The sequence below is a fragment of the Panthera onca genome, chromosome D1, assembly GCF_046562875.1.
Source record: "Panthera onca isolate mPanOnc1 chromosome D1, mPanOnc1 haplotype 2, whole genome shotgun sequence".
NCBI lineage: Eukaryota > Metazoa > Chordata > Mammalia > Carnivora > Felidae > Panthera > Panthera onca.
The window spans coordinates 6,721,572-6,737,397 of record NC_138348.1 but is presented as its reverse complement, the minus strand read 5'-3'; the positions used below and the strand labels follow the sequence as shown (position 1 = coordinate 6,737,397).

The 15,826-nt window shown below is 58.3% G+C and overlaps 1 protein-coding gene across 3 annotated transcripts; it reads right to left on the bottom strand.

Annotated features, from left to right (window-relative positions):
* Positions 1-184: 184 nt before the first annotated feature.
* MAP3K11 (mitogen-activated protein kinase kinase kinase 11) lies at positions 185-15,819 on the bottom strand. Of its 3 annotated transcripts, none has more exons than XM_060607249.3 (11): positions 15,716-15,819; positions 13,545-15,424; positions 9,131-9,311; positions 8,787-8,935; positions 8,507-8,682; positions 8,138-8,381; positions 7,542-7,655; positions 6,871-7,006; positions 6,691-6,782; positions 1,705-2,130; positions 185-1,055 (listed from the first exon to the last, which is right to left on the bottom strand). In XM_060607249.3, the coding sequence occupies exons 2-11, from the start codon at positions 14,284-14,286 to the stop codon at positions 718-720; spliced, it is 2,598 nt and encodes an 865-aa protein (XP_060463232.3). In that variant the 5' UTR covers positions 14,287-15,424; positions 15,716-15,819; the 3' UTR covers positions 185-717. The 3 variants fall into 3 exon arrangements, with proteins under 3 accessions (XP_060463232.3, XP_078289820.2, XP_060463231.3); XM_078433694.2 differs by lacking the exon at positions 15,716-15,819 and having other exon boundaries at positions 13,545-14,843; positions 15,055-15,490; XM_060607248.3 differs by lacking the exon at positions 15,716-15,819 and having other exon boundaries at positions 13,545-15,148; positions 15,278-15,490.
* Between the last annotated feature and the right edge of the window lie 7 nt (positions 15,820-15,826).

The window sequence follows — 15,826 nt, the reverse complement described above, 5'->3', positions numbered from 1 at the left end:
AGCGCGTGTGGGTGCCGAGGAGGCTGAGGCGGGCCTGGAATGCCTGACCGAGGCCAGTGCCCTTGGTCCCAGCCTAGCCTCAGGCCAACTGCCCCTTGTGCTGAGGGCACGAAGGCACCAGGTTTGCGTGATGGCTCGGATCCCCCGGCTACCTCCCAAAAAGGTGAGAGGCTGCACCCGGGGAGACAGCTTGGGGAGTTTATTTGGCTTCATAGGATCCTGAGGCCGAGGCCCCAACCCTGGCCGGGGCGGCAGGAGGGCACCCAGAGAGTCCTGGCCCCAGAGGACCCCCAGGGCAGGGGTGGGGGCATCCGGGCGCTAAGCCCTGGGGCGGGGGCCACAGTAGCAGGGCTTGGTCAAGAGTGCTGGTGACAGCCGAGGCCAGCCCCTCTCCCCTGTACTTCCCCTCCTTCCTGCACCACCCCTGGGGGCGATTCCCTGAGACAGGCTCTGGTCCTCCCAACCAGCTGGGTACAGTGTTGGGCCCCAACGGGGCAGGTTAAGTCGGGGGACCCACAGGTTGCAGGTGTGGGGGGGGTGCAGGCTCCCCCCCTCCAGTGTGAAGGCTTCCTGTGCAGTGTAGTGTTCCTGACCCCCAAAGGGGGTGGGGTCCCTGGGGGAAACCAAGGCAGCTACAGAGGCTCGCCCGGCTCCTGTTCCAGTGTATACTGTGGCTCCTGTAGGGCAGCTGGAGCGTGGGCGAGCAGCCCAGCCCACTCAGGGCCCTGCCTCTGGCGCCCACGGGGCCTGGGCACCTATGTCTTTGGTCTGTGCCCTGCAGTCCTGAGGGCCCCCCCGGAAGGGGTTGGCAGGTGGAGAGTCCCAGAAGGGGTCCGAGTCTGGGAACAAGGTCCAGGGTGCCCGGCGGGGCGCAGGCTGTGGCGAGGACAAAGGCGAAGGCCGTGGCCCGGCTGACACGAAGCTCCACGGGTCGATGCGGCTGCGAAGGGGTGAGGGTCGAGGTCGGCTGATGAGGCCCAGGGGCGGTGAGCGTGGGGTGCCTGGGGTGCCAGGAGCAGAGCGTGATATCCCTGGCGGCGGTGAGACAGCACTTCCTAGGAAGGTTGAGGGAGGGGGCACGGGGTCAGGCAGCCACCAAATCCTGGGTGTCCACAGGAGGCACCGCCCACCTCTGGAGCTTTCCTATCTGCACAGCGAGCTGCTTGACTCATAACTTCCATGGCCCTTTAGACTCTGTGGTGCATCTGTTTAATTACCCAGCGGTTAAGAGCAAGGCCTCTGGAGTAGACGGGCCTGGGCTTGGATCCCAGCTCTGCCACTTAACTGGTGAGAGCCTTGGGTCCCTCATCTCTCTGTGCCTTAAACCTCATCTAAAAAATGGGTATAACAAGAGTATCTTGTTCACAGGCCCGTCATGTAATTAAGTGAGACAATCTCTCCGCAGCTCAAGGAACAGCGCCTGGCACAAGTAAGCAACCAGTAGGCGTTTGCTGTCATTATCTCACCAGGATCATTTCTATTCTTTCACACAACCTGCCTGGCCATGCCCCCCCACCCCAGCCCCCTCTCCCGCCACTGGGTGGCTGAACTTAGAACTCAGTTCCTTCTGTGCGTCCCCAGTGCCCTGAGGGCCTGGTCTGGGATCCAGCAGATGGCTGTGGCCCCAGCCTTACTGCCCCACACGTCCCCAGCGGCCTCTCCTCCCCGCTGTCACCCACAGTAGGCCTGCTTCGGGCCACTCACCGCGCCTCTCCTCCTCGCGCCGGGGGCTCTTGGCTGACAGCTGGCCCACGGGGACTCCGAGTTCCAGCAGCAGGGGCGCAGGGGTGGGTGGGCCGGGGGCGTCCGGGCTCAGCGGGGAGGCGGGGGCGTCGGGCCTCTTGGGGGAGAAGCGGATGAGCTGGGAGGGGGGTGGCTCGGCGGCTGACGGTGTAGGCAGCGGCGTGCGGGGTATTGGCGAGGGCTCCCCACGCTCGCGGCCCGGGCCGCCCGGCGACGGCGACGGCGACGGCGGCTGCAGGTCGCGGCCCAGGCCCAGGGAGGCGAGCAGGGCTGTGCCGCGCAGCAGCGCGCGCTGGATCAGCTTGGGCGTCCCGGAGCCGCTAGCGCGCTCCGCGGGGCCTGGGCGCCGAGGCTCCTCGGGCTCCGGGCTCGGCCGCGGGGGGTTACCTGGCAGCGGGGGCGGGCACACGTTAGGCCGTCTTCCGGGCGGGGGCCACAGGGGGCCCTCAGCGGCCTAGAACAAGGACTGAGTTCTGCTCCCCACCAACGTCCTCCCTGACTCCTTTACTCCCCGACCCGGTTCCTCCCCTGCCCACCGATCTCGCCCATCGCGCGTTCTCTCGTTCTCTCTCTCTCGTTCTCTCGTTCTCTCTCTCTCTCTCTCCTCTCTGGCTCTAGAATCTGCCATCGTTCTCCATTACCACTAAAATAAAGTCCAAGCTCCTTGGCTGAGCTTTCAAAGCCTTCCTCTACTCCACCCTCCTCGGGCCAGGACTGGAGTGGGACATGGGGCTGGGGGTCCAGAGGAGGAAATGCAAGGCTGGGGAAACTGAACTTTTACTACCAGGGCTTGGCTCAGGGTCCCTTTTCTCAGCCACAACCCTTACCCAGTCTCTCTGACTTATCTGCCCCTGCCCAGACCCCTGCCTTCTAAAATGCAAATGGCTAAACTCCCCATCGTTTCCAGGCCCTTCCTAAACTGTCTCTTGCCTCCTTTTCCAGCGTCACGCACTCATTCATTCAACAAACATCTGCTGGGGCTGAGCCGGGCCCACAGACCCAGAGGATGAAGGCCTGGCCCCCACCTATGGCTTCAGGCCTGCAACTCCCTGGCTCTCAACTTTTCCTCTGAGGTTTCCTCTTCCTCAGGTGTGGAAAGCCCCGTGCCTGTGCACACACCGTTCCCTCTGCCCAGCACAACTTTCCCACCTCGGCTTTCTGTGATCCCTTAGTCACCATTCAAGCCCCGGGTGAAAGAGCACCTCCCGGTGAAGCTGTAATACTGTTAATTATAATAAGAAATACATATTTGGTTTTCACCTCATCCCTGGCACAGAACTCTGAAAACTCTTAGATTTTCCTAAGTGATCACATTGATAGAAGTGAAAGGAGCATTTTTGGCTCTTCCTAACAAGCCCCTTTGAATCACATTTAAGTTCACATTAACGATGGGGCACCTGGCTGGCTCGGTCGGTTAAGCATCTGACTTTGGCTCAGGCGGTGATCTCACAGTTCGTGGGTTCTAACCCCATGTCAGGCTCTGTCCTGACAGCTCAGTGCCTGGAGCCTGATTGAGACTCTGTGTCTCCCTCTCTCTCTGCCCCTCCCCCGACCTGTTCTTGTCATCCCTCTCTCTGTCTCAAAAATAAATGAACATTAAAAAAATAATTTTAAGTTCACATTAATGAGGTCACTTTTGGAAAGCCCGGTTGCCGGGGCGAATGAACCACGTGACGAGAGCTGGAGACTGAGGTCTATCACCAACGGCCAATGATTCAATCAATTGATCGTGTCCACATAATGAAGGCTCTATAAAAAAAAAACCCTAGCCAAAGGGTTCAGAGAGCTTCCACTGGTCAACACGTGGAGGTGCCAGGAGAGTGGAGCACCCAGAGAGGGTCCTAAAGCCCCACTTCCCCCCTTGCCACAGACCTTGCCCTAAGCACCTCTTCCATCTGGTTGTTCTCGATCTGTATCCTTTATGATAAATTGGTGATCTAGTAAGTGAACTGTTTTCCTGAGTTTGGTGAGCTGCTCTAGCAAATTACCAAACCTGAGGAGGAGGTCACGGGAACCTCTGGCTTATAGGTGGTTGGTCAGAAGCACACGTGACACCCTGGACTTGTGACTGGCATGTGAAGTGGGGTGGGGGGCAGTCTTGTGGGACTGAGCCCTTCACCTGGAGGGTCCGATGCGAACTCCAGGTAGACTGTGTTAGAACTGAATGGGAACCCCACATTTGGTGCCAGAAGTGAAGTGAGTAGTGCCTAGAGGAAAACAAGAGTTTTTTTCCTCTTTTAGAAGCCCTCCCAGAATCTCTCCTAACCTCTGGAGTTACTGCTCACCTTATGCCTTATACAGCCTTTGCCCCACCACTTACTTGTTTGTTTCTGAGTCTGCCCCTCCCCCCCACTAGGCCCTCCCCCAGGGCAGGGCAGGGTTGATTTCTTTTCTTTCTTTCTTTTTTTCTTTCTTTCTTTCTATTAGAGAGAAAGAGAGAGCTTTCTTTTTTTTTTTTTTTTTTTTTTTATTTGAGAGAGAGAGAGAGAGAGAGAATATCTTAAGCAGGCTCCACACTCCACACTCAGAGCCTGAGGTGGGGCATGATCCCACAACCCTGGGGGATCATGACCTGAGCCGAAATCAAGAGGCAAGTACTCAACTGACTGAGCCACCCAGGAGCCCCAGGATTGATTTCTAATATGTATGATGCCTGTCTCACAAAATGCATCAATATATGTTTGATGGGGGCATCCATTCTTATGATCTTTGCAACAGCCCCATAAGGTGATCACTATTATACGACTTTACAGATGATGAAACTGATAGTTATAATGATATTAAACTGAACAGGGGAAAAACATGTTTAAAACAGACAGGAAGGGGTGCCTGGGTGGCTCAGTCGGTTAAGCGGCCAACTTCGGCTCAGGTCACGATCTCACGGCTTGTGAGTTCGAGCCCCACATCGGGCTCTGTGCTGACAGCTCAGAGCCTGGAGCCTGCTTCGGATTCTGTCTCCCTCTCTCTCTGCCCCTCCCCCACACTCTCTCTTTCTCTCTCAAAAATAAACATTAAAAAAAATAAAAACTAAAACGAGCAGGAAAAATGAGACAAAGGTAAGGGCGGATGGAAGTCAGCACAGACTATGAGAGTGTGAAGAAATTCCTGTGACCAATGGCCTTGAGAAACTGAGGTTCTGAGAGGTAAGTGCCTTGCTCAAGGTAATTCGGCAGGGATTTGAATTTGCCTCCACTCTTCCTAGCACTAAGAGTTGGCAACTCTGTTGCTTTGAATTAAAGCAGCACAGCCATCTTGACCCAGAGATGCGGGTGAAATCGCTTCCATGGGCCTCACAGAGAGCACGTGCCGTGTGGCAGTCAGCGGCTCCAGAGAGTCACAGAGCAGTCCCGTCAGCATAGGCGGACTGTATCCACCAACAGGCACCTTACGGCAACCCGCTCCCCGGTAGTATGGCGCATGCCTGGGACAACCTCACAGGGTCCCCTTTGACTCTCAGCCAGGCTTCTGACTGTGTGGGTGGCTGGGAGGTCAAGGTCACGTACTCTCCTAGGCCCAAGATGGCCACTGGAGTGTGGGCTCGTGCTAGGGAACCAAGTGTTCAGCCGGCGGCTGGGCTGGGATAGGGGATATCCTTCCAGGTCAGGGGCAAGCTTGAGAAGGATGGGGTTCAGACCCTTGTGTCCCTGCTCCTCGTTGCTCAGAAAGAGCAAGGTCAAAGGGCTCTGCAGAACACGGTAGGGGCCGCTTCAACCCACACACCTGGGTTGACAGGACTTTAAGTTCTCCACCGGCCCTTTTAGCTTGGTACATTCTAGAGCAGGTGAACCAAGCTGCCCCTTGGGCCTTCTAATTCTCAGTTCCATCTCTACAGCTAGCTTGGGGCAGTGTAATTTCTGGAGTAGAAAATGGAGCGGCAGATGAGGGTCCGTGGCCCTGTTGCTGGAGTCAGACCTGGGTTCAGATCCCTGTTCTGCTGTGTGCCCTACATCAAACCACATAACCTCTCTGTGCCTCTATAAGATGGTCCTAATCATAATACCCAGCATTGCCTGGCACATACGAAGGACCTAGTAAATGTTACCTGTTGTTACTACTATCAAATGTTACTCAAATAATGGTGGAGGTGATGTGCTGGGTGGGGCGAGAGGGGCTCTGATGGGATCCACAGGCAAAGAAGGATGCAGCTTTCTACCCCTTGCCAATCCCGAGCTGCTTGTCCCTCTGACACAGGAGCCCTGATCTCTGCCCAACCCACTAGCTTCCCAAGCAGTTTGTGTGCGAAAAACCCTTTCTTCAGGTGAAAGCATCTGAGGAAGCCAAAGTCTCTCTGCGTTCAAATCCTTAGCTGAAGGCCCCAGGTAGGTTACTTTACCTCTCGGGGCCACAGCTTTCTCATCTCTAAAATGCCGATAATAACAGCACCTCCCTCACAGGGTTGTTGCTTAAAGGGAATGCCTGACGCGCAGTAACTGCTCGTATCCTCATGGAGGACAGAAAAGCTCAGAACTGCCCCAGGTGCAGTGAGAATGGGCTCTGGACCCCACCTTCTCAGCTTTCTCATCTTCTCCTCTACCTACAGGCTGCTCAGAAGGGACTCTGAGCACAGTGTGGCAGCCACCTGCCTGGTCCACTCCACGGGCACAGTTTCCCTCCCCTCTCTGGACCCAGCTTCCCTTGGGTCCCAAATGGGGAGTACCATTGCTGTCTTCCTTCCCTCCCTACAGCCTGCTGAGGCACAGCAGCTGCCACCGGGGCAGAAAAGAGGCCTTTTGCGGGCCAGGCCTGACCACGAGGACTGCACTATGGGCCCCCTGAAACCTGGGCTGTACCTGGCTCAGTTGTGGACCTATATAGGTCAGATGGGGGTTCTAGGAACGACCTGCCCTGCTGCTGATTTTTTGTAGTTTCCCCATAGTACCCATAGGAGCGCAGCAGGAGTCTGCTGTTTGCTGGTGGGGGTAGGGGGAGGGAGAAAAGGCCACTCACCATTGAGCATTGGGGGTGTAGAAGGAGATCCCAAGGAGGATGAGTCATCTGAATCCAGGTACCACGTGGCTTCGTCCAAGCGGGACCTTCTCCTGGGGAGGGGAGGGAGGTTGGGCTTCGTGAATCTCAGGACTATTGGGGAGGTAGATGATGCTGGGGCGGGGGCTCTCTGGCACTCACCTCCCATTCTGAGCTTCCCCAGGCTTGGGGGAACTGGGGCCCCAGGCCCAGCATGCTCGCCGCTCTCCGTTGCTGGAGTCCTCCAGACGTCTAGGGGACTGGCGGCCCCATGCCTGGCCTGGTTCAGCAGGCTCCACTGTGGGTAGAAAACCAAGAGGGTCTGAGCTGAGGTCAAGAGCCCTGATCCTTGTCCTCCAATCATAACAGTCTGGCTGCAGGGACAACTTCTTAGAAGATGGGGGATCAGGTGGGAACCCATACTATTCCGAGGGTGGGCTTTGGGCCACAGAGAATCTGAACAGAACTGGGATGGGGTAGGTAGGTTTGGGTTCTGGGGTTAGCAGTGGGGTGGGGTATCTCATCTAGTTCTCCAGTTGGCATTTGCTGTTTAGTAGTTCGCATGCTGTGGCAAACTTGCCTGGGTTTGCTGGCTCTGCCCCTCGTTAGCTATGTGACATTAGGCAAGTTACTTTTTCCATTTTTCTCATCTATAAAACTTACTTAGACCAAATAAATGCCGCCCAGGGCACGCAGAGATATCGGTCTAAACAGATAGGGGAGGGAGTCTGGGTGTGGGGAGTTAGGAGAAGACAGTGGGATCCAGCTCCCAGGGTAAGGTTTGACAGAAGGATATGGTGCTGAGGGGAAAAGCATGCGGAGAGGTTTCTTACACTGGATGGCCCGGAACCGGGGGAAGGTGGGCGAGTCCCCAGCCCCAACCTCGAAGACGTTTCTCCTCCGGTCCAGGCCGGGTGAGGCCTGCACGGTGATGCGGTGTTTGAAGTCTGGGGTTGGGGGGAAAGCAGGGTGCAGGTTTGTGGTGAACGAGAGCCAGCATTCCAACCCTCAAGAGCCCTCAGCCAGCTCCCAGGCCACGAAGGCAGTTCAGGCACGGTGGCTGCGTGACTGAAGCCGGGGTCACCGCTCTCCTGGGCCTCAGGCTCTCCATAAGGAAAGCGGACAGCCAGGACTCCACCAACCGAAGATTCCCCGGAGGCGACCCGCCCGGCGCCCACGGCCTTCCCCGAACTTTCATGAGCCCCGCCCCTCTCCGGGAGCAGCCACTCCCTGGCCGCCATGCAAATATTTCCGCCAGAGCCCGCCCACATGAGAAAAACAACACCCCCGGCCCCACCCCTTCCAGCCTTCGGCTCACAGTCCCACCCACCAGCACCCCAGACCAATCCCAGTGAGGCCAGCACAAGCCCGACCCCACCTCTCCGCTCATAACCAATGACTGGGAGGCGCGCTAGGCCCCGCCCCTTACCGAGGGGCATGCTGATGCGCTCGCCGCCGTCTCGCGCGCGGAGCTTGCTGCGCTTGAAGGTGCCGCGGCGGCGGCGCACGTGCGGCCGCTCCCGGTCCACCTGCTGCAGCAGCAGCGTCAGCTCGCGCTCGAACACCTCCAGCTCCCACTGAGCCAGCAGGTGCTCGCGCCGCCGTAGCTGCTCTGCCTGTGACCGCTGCTCACGCGCCGCGCGGGTCAGCTCCTCCTCGCGGCTCAGAAGTTCCTGCGCCCGGGACAAGGAAGGTGGTGGGATGGGCCCAGTAAGGACCCTTAGCGTCCGCCCCCACGGAGACCGTGGAGGCACTTCCCGGCCTCTCTTTCCAATCCCGTCACCCCGACCCCTCCCACCTTTTCCTTGGCCCGCAGTTCGTCGAAAAGGCCTTGGATCTCACGCTTCCAGCCTTCCTGCATGGAATGGAAGGAGTCCCGCGGCATTTCCCGCAGGACCTGCGCCTCCAGCGCCTCCAGCTGCTGCAGGATGGAGGCAAAGTCGGGCCTGCGGTGGGGGTCCTGCGCCCAGCAGTCTGGGGACACGAGTGGAGGGGGAACAGAATGAGAAAGGGTCTGTGGGTGGGCGTGTCCCGTGCCAAAGGGCTCTGCCCCACACCCTTCAGCCCCATATCCTTACCTGCCATGAGCTGTGCGAAGGGCTCAGGGCAGGTGGAAGGGATGGGCAGTGTGAGCTTGTTGACAGCTACTCCGTAGGCTACAGCAAGGCAGTCGATACCACGGTAGGGCACCTCCCCAGTCAGCAACTCCCACAGCAGCACCCCAAAACTGTAAGCAAGACAAAGGGTCTGTGTCCCGTCCTCTACTTACTTATCACTATTTCACCCCAAAGCAACTAGGAACCAAATGATTTGGGTCCCTCCCCCTGGGCTCTGCCTGTCTGCCCAGCCCTAGATTCTGGCAGCCACCTCTGCCCTCTTCAGCCCCACGGATGGCCTTGTCCTGTCTCTACCCAGGCCTCACCTCCAGACATCGCTGCCCTTAGAGAAAGTGGAGGCCTTGATAACCTCAGGGGCCATCCAGGCATAGGTGCCCGCAGCACTCATTTGTGTGGTTTTGTGCCACTCTCGGGCCAGTCCGAAGTCAGTGATCTTCAGGGTCTTGTGGTCCATGTCATCACCTTCAATGGGCTGCAGCAGCAGAACTGGGGAAGAGGGTGGGGGGCAGGACTGTGGGTGCTCCATGCTCAGTTAGTGGGGACAAGGGAGGAGCTAGGAGCAAACCATCATCTCACAGACAGGCTGGCTAGGTACTGGAAGCACAGAGGTGATCTTGCTCTGGAGAACTCACAGCTGGAGGTTGGGGTAGAATCAGACAAAAATAATAATGCTGGGAAACATTAATGGAGGGGCTACTTGAGGCCAGGCATTAACACTCAGCTCTAGCATTCACAAAGCCATCTCCGAGGTACCCATCGTTATCCCCATTTTACAGAAAAGGAAACGGAGCAGAGAAACCACTTAGTCAAGATCATATGCAAATAAAGAACGGAGTGCAACCTAGTCTGTGTGGTTCTCAAGCCAGCGTTCTCACTTTTCCCTAATGCCGCATCGGACAGAAACCCATGTCTTGTCATGGTGCTGAGACAGGAGTGTGAATTAGAACCCCCGTTCGTGTGGGGAACAGGAGGGAACCCCTTGGTGAGAAAGGAAACCCAGCAGGCACTGCAGGCCCCCGGTGCCCATGTCTCGTCTTGGCTAGTGCAGCCACTCTCCGTGAGGACAGAAAGACTCCCAACAAAAGATATCTACTGATGCAGCTGGACATGAAGAGAACGGGGAGTCTGAGAAGTGAAGGTCCTTGGCCAGAAAGGAGGAGCTTGGGACAAACACGGGAGTGGATGGTCAGATTTGGCAGGGGTTCATGGTGTTGACCCCAATGGGGCCACCATAGTCTGTAGACAGAGGAGAAGCAGCAACTTGCAAATCTCTCATCGGGACAAACATGGCTCAGATGAGAGGTTTTGAGGAACAGAAAGAGGATAAAGTCATAGAATCATCAAGGGTTTGAAGGGGGCCTCTCACTCTGCTGGTTATTGTAGAGAAGTGACATCCAAGCCAATTACCTTTCTGAACATACGTCATTTCAGGGCACACCAACCACTCAGCCCTGCTGTCCAGGGTGAAAGCACCATTACGGGGGCAGCTCAGGGTACTGAGGGCAGAGGGGATGGGCACCTAACCCAGCCTGGCAAAAGGGAGGACTTCTTGGAGGAGGTGGCAGAACCAGGGTATTCACTTTTCCAAGCTTGAAACCATAACCCCTGCTCCTGCTGCTGGCCAAGCTTTCTGGGCCTTGCGGCCGCATCTGGCACTGCCACCCCCCCCCCCCCCCCAGCTGTCTTTGATTCTGGGGCCTCTGGCTGCTTGTGCTATTTCCTTAGGGCCTCCCCTCCCCTCAGCCTTTTCGGTGCCAGTGCTCCTCAGAGCCTGGCCTCTCCTCAACCTCTGCCCACTGCCCCCAGGCTGTCATGGCCTCTCCCAAGTGCCAGCTGCCCCCTCCCGGTTGGACTCTCCCACATTTGAAGCTCTAGGCCAGAAGCCAATTCAGCTGCCCATCACCGCCCCGTCTGATGTCCAAATGCCCTCAACAACCACCTTCTGAATCCCACCGCACACAGCAAATCTCCCTGCGATTTCTCCTAATTCAGAGAACGGTCTTGCAGTCCATCCTCTCCTCCGAGCCAGACTGGGGCTGAGTCCCAAACAGTTAATAAAGCTAAGGATGACAACGAAAGCCACCTCAGAGGGTTGTCATGAGTATTTAACAAGATCACACTTCTTAAATCCTTAGCACAGGGTGTGACATCTGGTACTGAGTGTCAGCTGTCCTCTAAAGATTAGGTCTCTACCCTCTCGTGTTGACTCTCCTTGCGGTCCTCTGTCACAACATATTCCCTGCTTTGCAATGGACTCTGGGCTGGCTGCTGGAGGCTCAGAACTGGACCATTTAGTAAACCTTACACGAGTTCATTCCAAAGCAGCAGCACTGCAACGGGGGGGGCGGGGCGGGGGGGGGGGAGGGCGGCAGGTGGCTGGAGTGGCACCAAGCAAAGGGGTCTATGTGCTAGGGCCCGAGGGTCTACGTGCTGGTCTCTCCTGGTGACAGGACCCACCCACCCTCTTGAAGACCAACTGGCCAGGTCTCTAGCTACTTGTACCTCACAGACTAGTGAAGCACTTTCCCACCAGCATCTCTGGCTGGGAGGCCAGCTTCCCCTTTTCGGTCAGGTAATCTGAGGCCCAGAGATAGGCAGCCTCTCATCCAAGTCTCAGGACTTCTTTGTCCCTGGTGGCCTTTCTGTCACCCTCCACCCCCAGCTTCACACCTTTGAAGCCTCATCCTCACCTCCAAATCCCCTGCTTTATATCGAGTGCCTTGAATCTGTCCCAACCCAAGTTGCTCTTCTGGCATCTGATACAAACCTTGGGGATGGGGTGATCAGGGGCCACCTGGAGGAGAGGGAGCTGGAGATCCCAAGCTCTCAGCCCCCTCTCAGGGCTCCCTAGCCTCTGAAAGGGGCCTGGCCCCCAGCTCCCTCCACAGGCTGGCCTCTGGGGGCCTAAGCAGCTCACACCTCTTCCGCTTCCCTTCCCTGGTCCCTACTTCTCCTTTCTGGGAGGCCTGGTCCAGGTTTCCAACTGGGGGGGAGCCCTTTGGGGGAGAATTGGGGGAGGTCAGACCCAGGCCGGGCTGGCTGGTCAGTCCTGTGACTCGTGGGCCTGGAGAATTCCCCCTCCACTCCCCGCCAGGCTTCCTCACAAGGCCCCCATTGTCCAGGAAAATCACGCCATTGTTTCCTGCCTGTGCCCCCCCCCCCAGCCCAGGGACTCCCCCCACCATCCCACAGACAGCACCCCAGGCCTAGGACTGGGGTCTTCGAGGTGGGAGGCCAGGCTCAGAGAGGCTGAGGGCACCTTGCCTGCCTTCATCACCACCCAGACTCTGGGAGAGAAACAGGGGAACTGGAGCGGGGGGTGTGTGTGTGCAATCCCTGGCTCCTTCCTCTCCCATAACCCCCCCCCCCCCAACCCTTGGCTCTTTCCTCCCCTGAAGGCAGCTGGGCTAGGGAGGGAGCAGAGGCTGGAGCAGGGGCAGGAAGCCGGCTCAGGGGCAGCAGGAAACGCAGGAAGCAGTGGGGAGGGTGGGGAGCAGGGGCCTGGGCTATTGTTCCATTTTCTCTGGAAAGAAAACTGGAGGAAAAACAGAAGAAGGGAGTCCCCTCCCCCAAGGCCTTCGGGGAATCTCCCTCAGGCTGGGGCAGTGAGTGGGGGTCCCTGGAAGCCTAGGGCCAAGAAGTAAGGGTGAGCAGAGGGAAGTGCCCCACTGGATGAGGGGAGTAGGTGGGGGTGGCTGGTAGGCCTCCCCAGCCCCTCCAGGCCTGTCAAGGACTTGGATATTACTGGGTCAGGGCATTCTGCTCTCCATAAGCTACTTGTATATGGTCAGCTCAGGCCAGGCCGCCCAAAATATCCATGCTTACCTCCCCCAAGAGTTGCCCATGCCTCTCCAATAACCCATCAGCCCCTCCCGCACCTCCTGTTGCTCTACGGCCTGTACCCTGAGCCCCAGCAGACCCAGCCCCGCGTCCCCACTACTGGGAGGGGTGGTCCTGCCTCTTGGCCTGACATGGCTGGAGACGGAGTAACCTTACTGCTTGAGGTTCCCTTAGCCCCACCATGCCCACCCCAATTGCTCATTCCAGGCAAGGCCCTCTCGGTGATCCAGCCCTCAAATGCTCACACCCACAGCTGCAGACCTACTACGTGCCAGGCATCAGATGCCAGGCTTGCCCAGTCCCTTAAGCCATTTCACCTTCCTGGTCACTCCCTTTTTACAGAGTCTGAAATTGAGGATCTGAGTTGAAATAAGGAGCTAAAGGTCATGCAGTCAGGGGCATGGGCGGGACCAGAATTCCAGCCCTGTCCCCAGCCTTGACCCCCAGGGGTGGGAAGGGTGGGGGGCTTTCCTCTCCAAGATCTCTGTTCTGGAGAAGCTTCCCACCACAAGAGCAGAGCAGCAACAGCACAAGTGCGAGCTTTAGGGGAGAGGAAGATGAGCGCCAGTATCCAGCTTCCTTGAAGTGGTGTCCACGGTTAGACACGATGCGTATGGCTCACCTGAGAGCTCCCAACTTTTTAACTTGGCAGCTATGAGCTCGGGTTAAGGGCTCCATCTGAGGCTGGGGCGTGAAGGACGGTTTGGTGCCTGGGACTCCTGCTTTGGGGCCCGTGTGGACTCATGGCGCCCCTAGTCAGCTGGGACTCCCCTAGGGCAGGAGCTCCTGCCTCTCCTAGATCCCCAGGTGGCTCAGCTGAGAGTTGGCAGGTGTGTGCTCGGCCCACGCCGCCCTCCAACCATGCTCCCCAAAACTCACTGTTGTTGGACTTGAGGTCTCGGTGGATGACAGGCACCAGGGCCTCACAGTGCAGGTAGTGCATCCCGCGGGCAATTTGCACAGCCCAGTTGACCAGAACATGCGGGGGCACACGTCGCCCAGCCAGGGCACGGCTGAGGGGCCCACCGGCCGCATACTCCATCACCAAGCACAGGTTGGGCTCCTCTAGGCACACGGCCTTGAGGGCAATGATGTTGGGGTGTGCCAGCATGGCGAAAAGCCGGGCCTCCTGGCGCACGCTCTCAGCTGTCACACTGATGTCCTCATCGGGGTCCTGGCGAGCTGCCTTCACAGCCACCAGTTCACCTCGCCAGCTGCCGCGGTAGACCTTGCCGAAGCCACCGATGCCGATCACCTCCTCCAGCCGCAGCTCTTGGAAACTGGCCACCTCGCAGGGGGGCGGGCCACCGCCCCGAGACACATAGTTGGATGGAAAGATGCCCACCTGGCCGCCCACCTGGCCCGCCCACCAGCCCTCATCGCCTGAGATAGCTGCATCCCGGGACAGCACCTCCACACGGTCGCCCTTCCTCAGGGCCAGTTCGTCCTGCCCACTGGGTTCGTAGTCAAACAGGGCTGTCCAAACAGGGTTGGCATAAGCCGCTGTCTTCGGGGACCCCTCTGGCCAGCCTCCTCCGCCGCCACCCCCACTGCCCCCACTGCCGCTGCCGTTCCACGACCCCAGCGGGCTCTTGAGAAAGAGGTTCTTCAAGGGCTCCATGGCTGGGACCCAATACTGGGGCAAGTGGGGTACCTTCCCTGGGTGCCCCTGGTCCCCACCCCTGCTGGCTGCCAAGGCCCTAGTCCCGGAACCCGGGCATCCGGGCCCTGGCCCTCAGCCCCAGACCCAAACCTCTCTGGGGAGCCAGGAGTATTGCCTCCCGGCCCCCCGCATCTCGGGCTTCTAGAGGGCCACCCAGGGCAGTGTGGTCAGGCTCTGGGGGTGGGACCCCGGGGCCTCCGGCGTCTCACCATGGCCAGCTTGGAGGGGCCCGAAAGTCCCTCAGTCCTGGAGCAGTCCTGGGAGGCTGGCTCCGGCACTCGCCAAGTGTAAGGTGGGGCCAGCAAGGGGCAGCGCCTGGACTCCGGTTGGGTCTTTTTGCGCACGGGGTGGCTGGAGTGTCCCTGGTTGGGCCGAGCTGCCGCTTCCCAGCCCGGCTCCCTCAGCCCGACGGCTCCAACCCCGTTCCCTTCTTCCTCCTCCCTTTGTACTTTGGCCCCGGGGGCGGGAGGCAGAGGTGGAGGGTGGAGTTTCACTTTTTTCCGCTCTTCTCCCTCCTGCAGGAAACAGCATCAGATGACGCGGGCGGGTAGCCCTGCTCCCCTCCCAGAGGCTGCCGGAGCAGGTCCCGGGAGTTCCCGGGTAGGCGGGCAATGAGGGGATGGGTAGTCCCGACCGCCCATCGCAGGAGGTTCAGGGTCAAGGTTGGTCTTTGCTAAGGACAGGCCATCCCCTCTGCATCCGCATCAGCAAAACGGGGTAAAGAACCTGGCTTGGGAGTGGGGCAAAGCCGAGTCTAGTCTTGGCTCCGAAGTTGAAGGACTGTGTGACTCATCTTCTCTTCGCCTCATTCCCTTCATAGCTGAAACAGAGACCAGAAACTCTGCTTTGTAGAGCTAGTTTGGGATGAGAGTGGGCAAGGTTGGAGGACGGGACTGGCTGCACCTCAAGCTCTTGGAACGGGTTGTCTAAGGTGTTCTCTGCTCCTCACCTGGAAAACAATCCGGTTCTTCATGCCCCTTCCCCAGTGGGCTGAAACCTGAGGCTGTCTTCCAGAATTTCGCCCAGCGATTGGATTCAGAATAGCTAAATCGCCCTCACAGCCGCTGGATGGACTCCAATTGCCTTGCGCCTGTCTCTTTAAGAAAAACGACGTTATCCTATTTCTATTACTCATGCCTGTTCTGTAAGGTTACTCTTCAACCGCTAAATCTGAGCTCTGACCCGGAAGTAGACACCGCTTAGGGCGAGAGTGCCGGTGTGAGGTCCAGCACTAAAAGGGGCGGACCGAGAGGGGCGTGCTTTGGTGGTGCAGAGCTGTCCCTGCAGCCCTGGGGAGTCCACGCCTCCACCCCGCCTCCTGTAACTCACTGGGAGAGTTTTGTGCCAATTAATTCCGCCGTCACCCAGTGGCCACTCATCAACTAACCCTTCGGTTCCGCCCAGTGGTGTCTACTGTGTTGACAACGCCTAGGTGTGCGCATGCGCTCGAGCGCTACCACTTTTGAGCTCTTTTAGACCTGGACTCTGCGCACGCCCA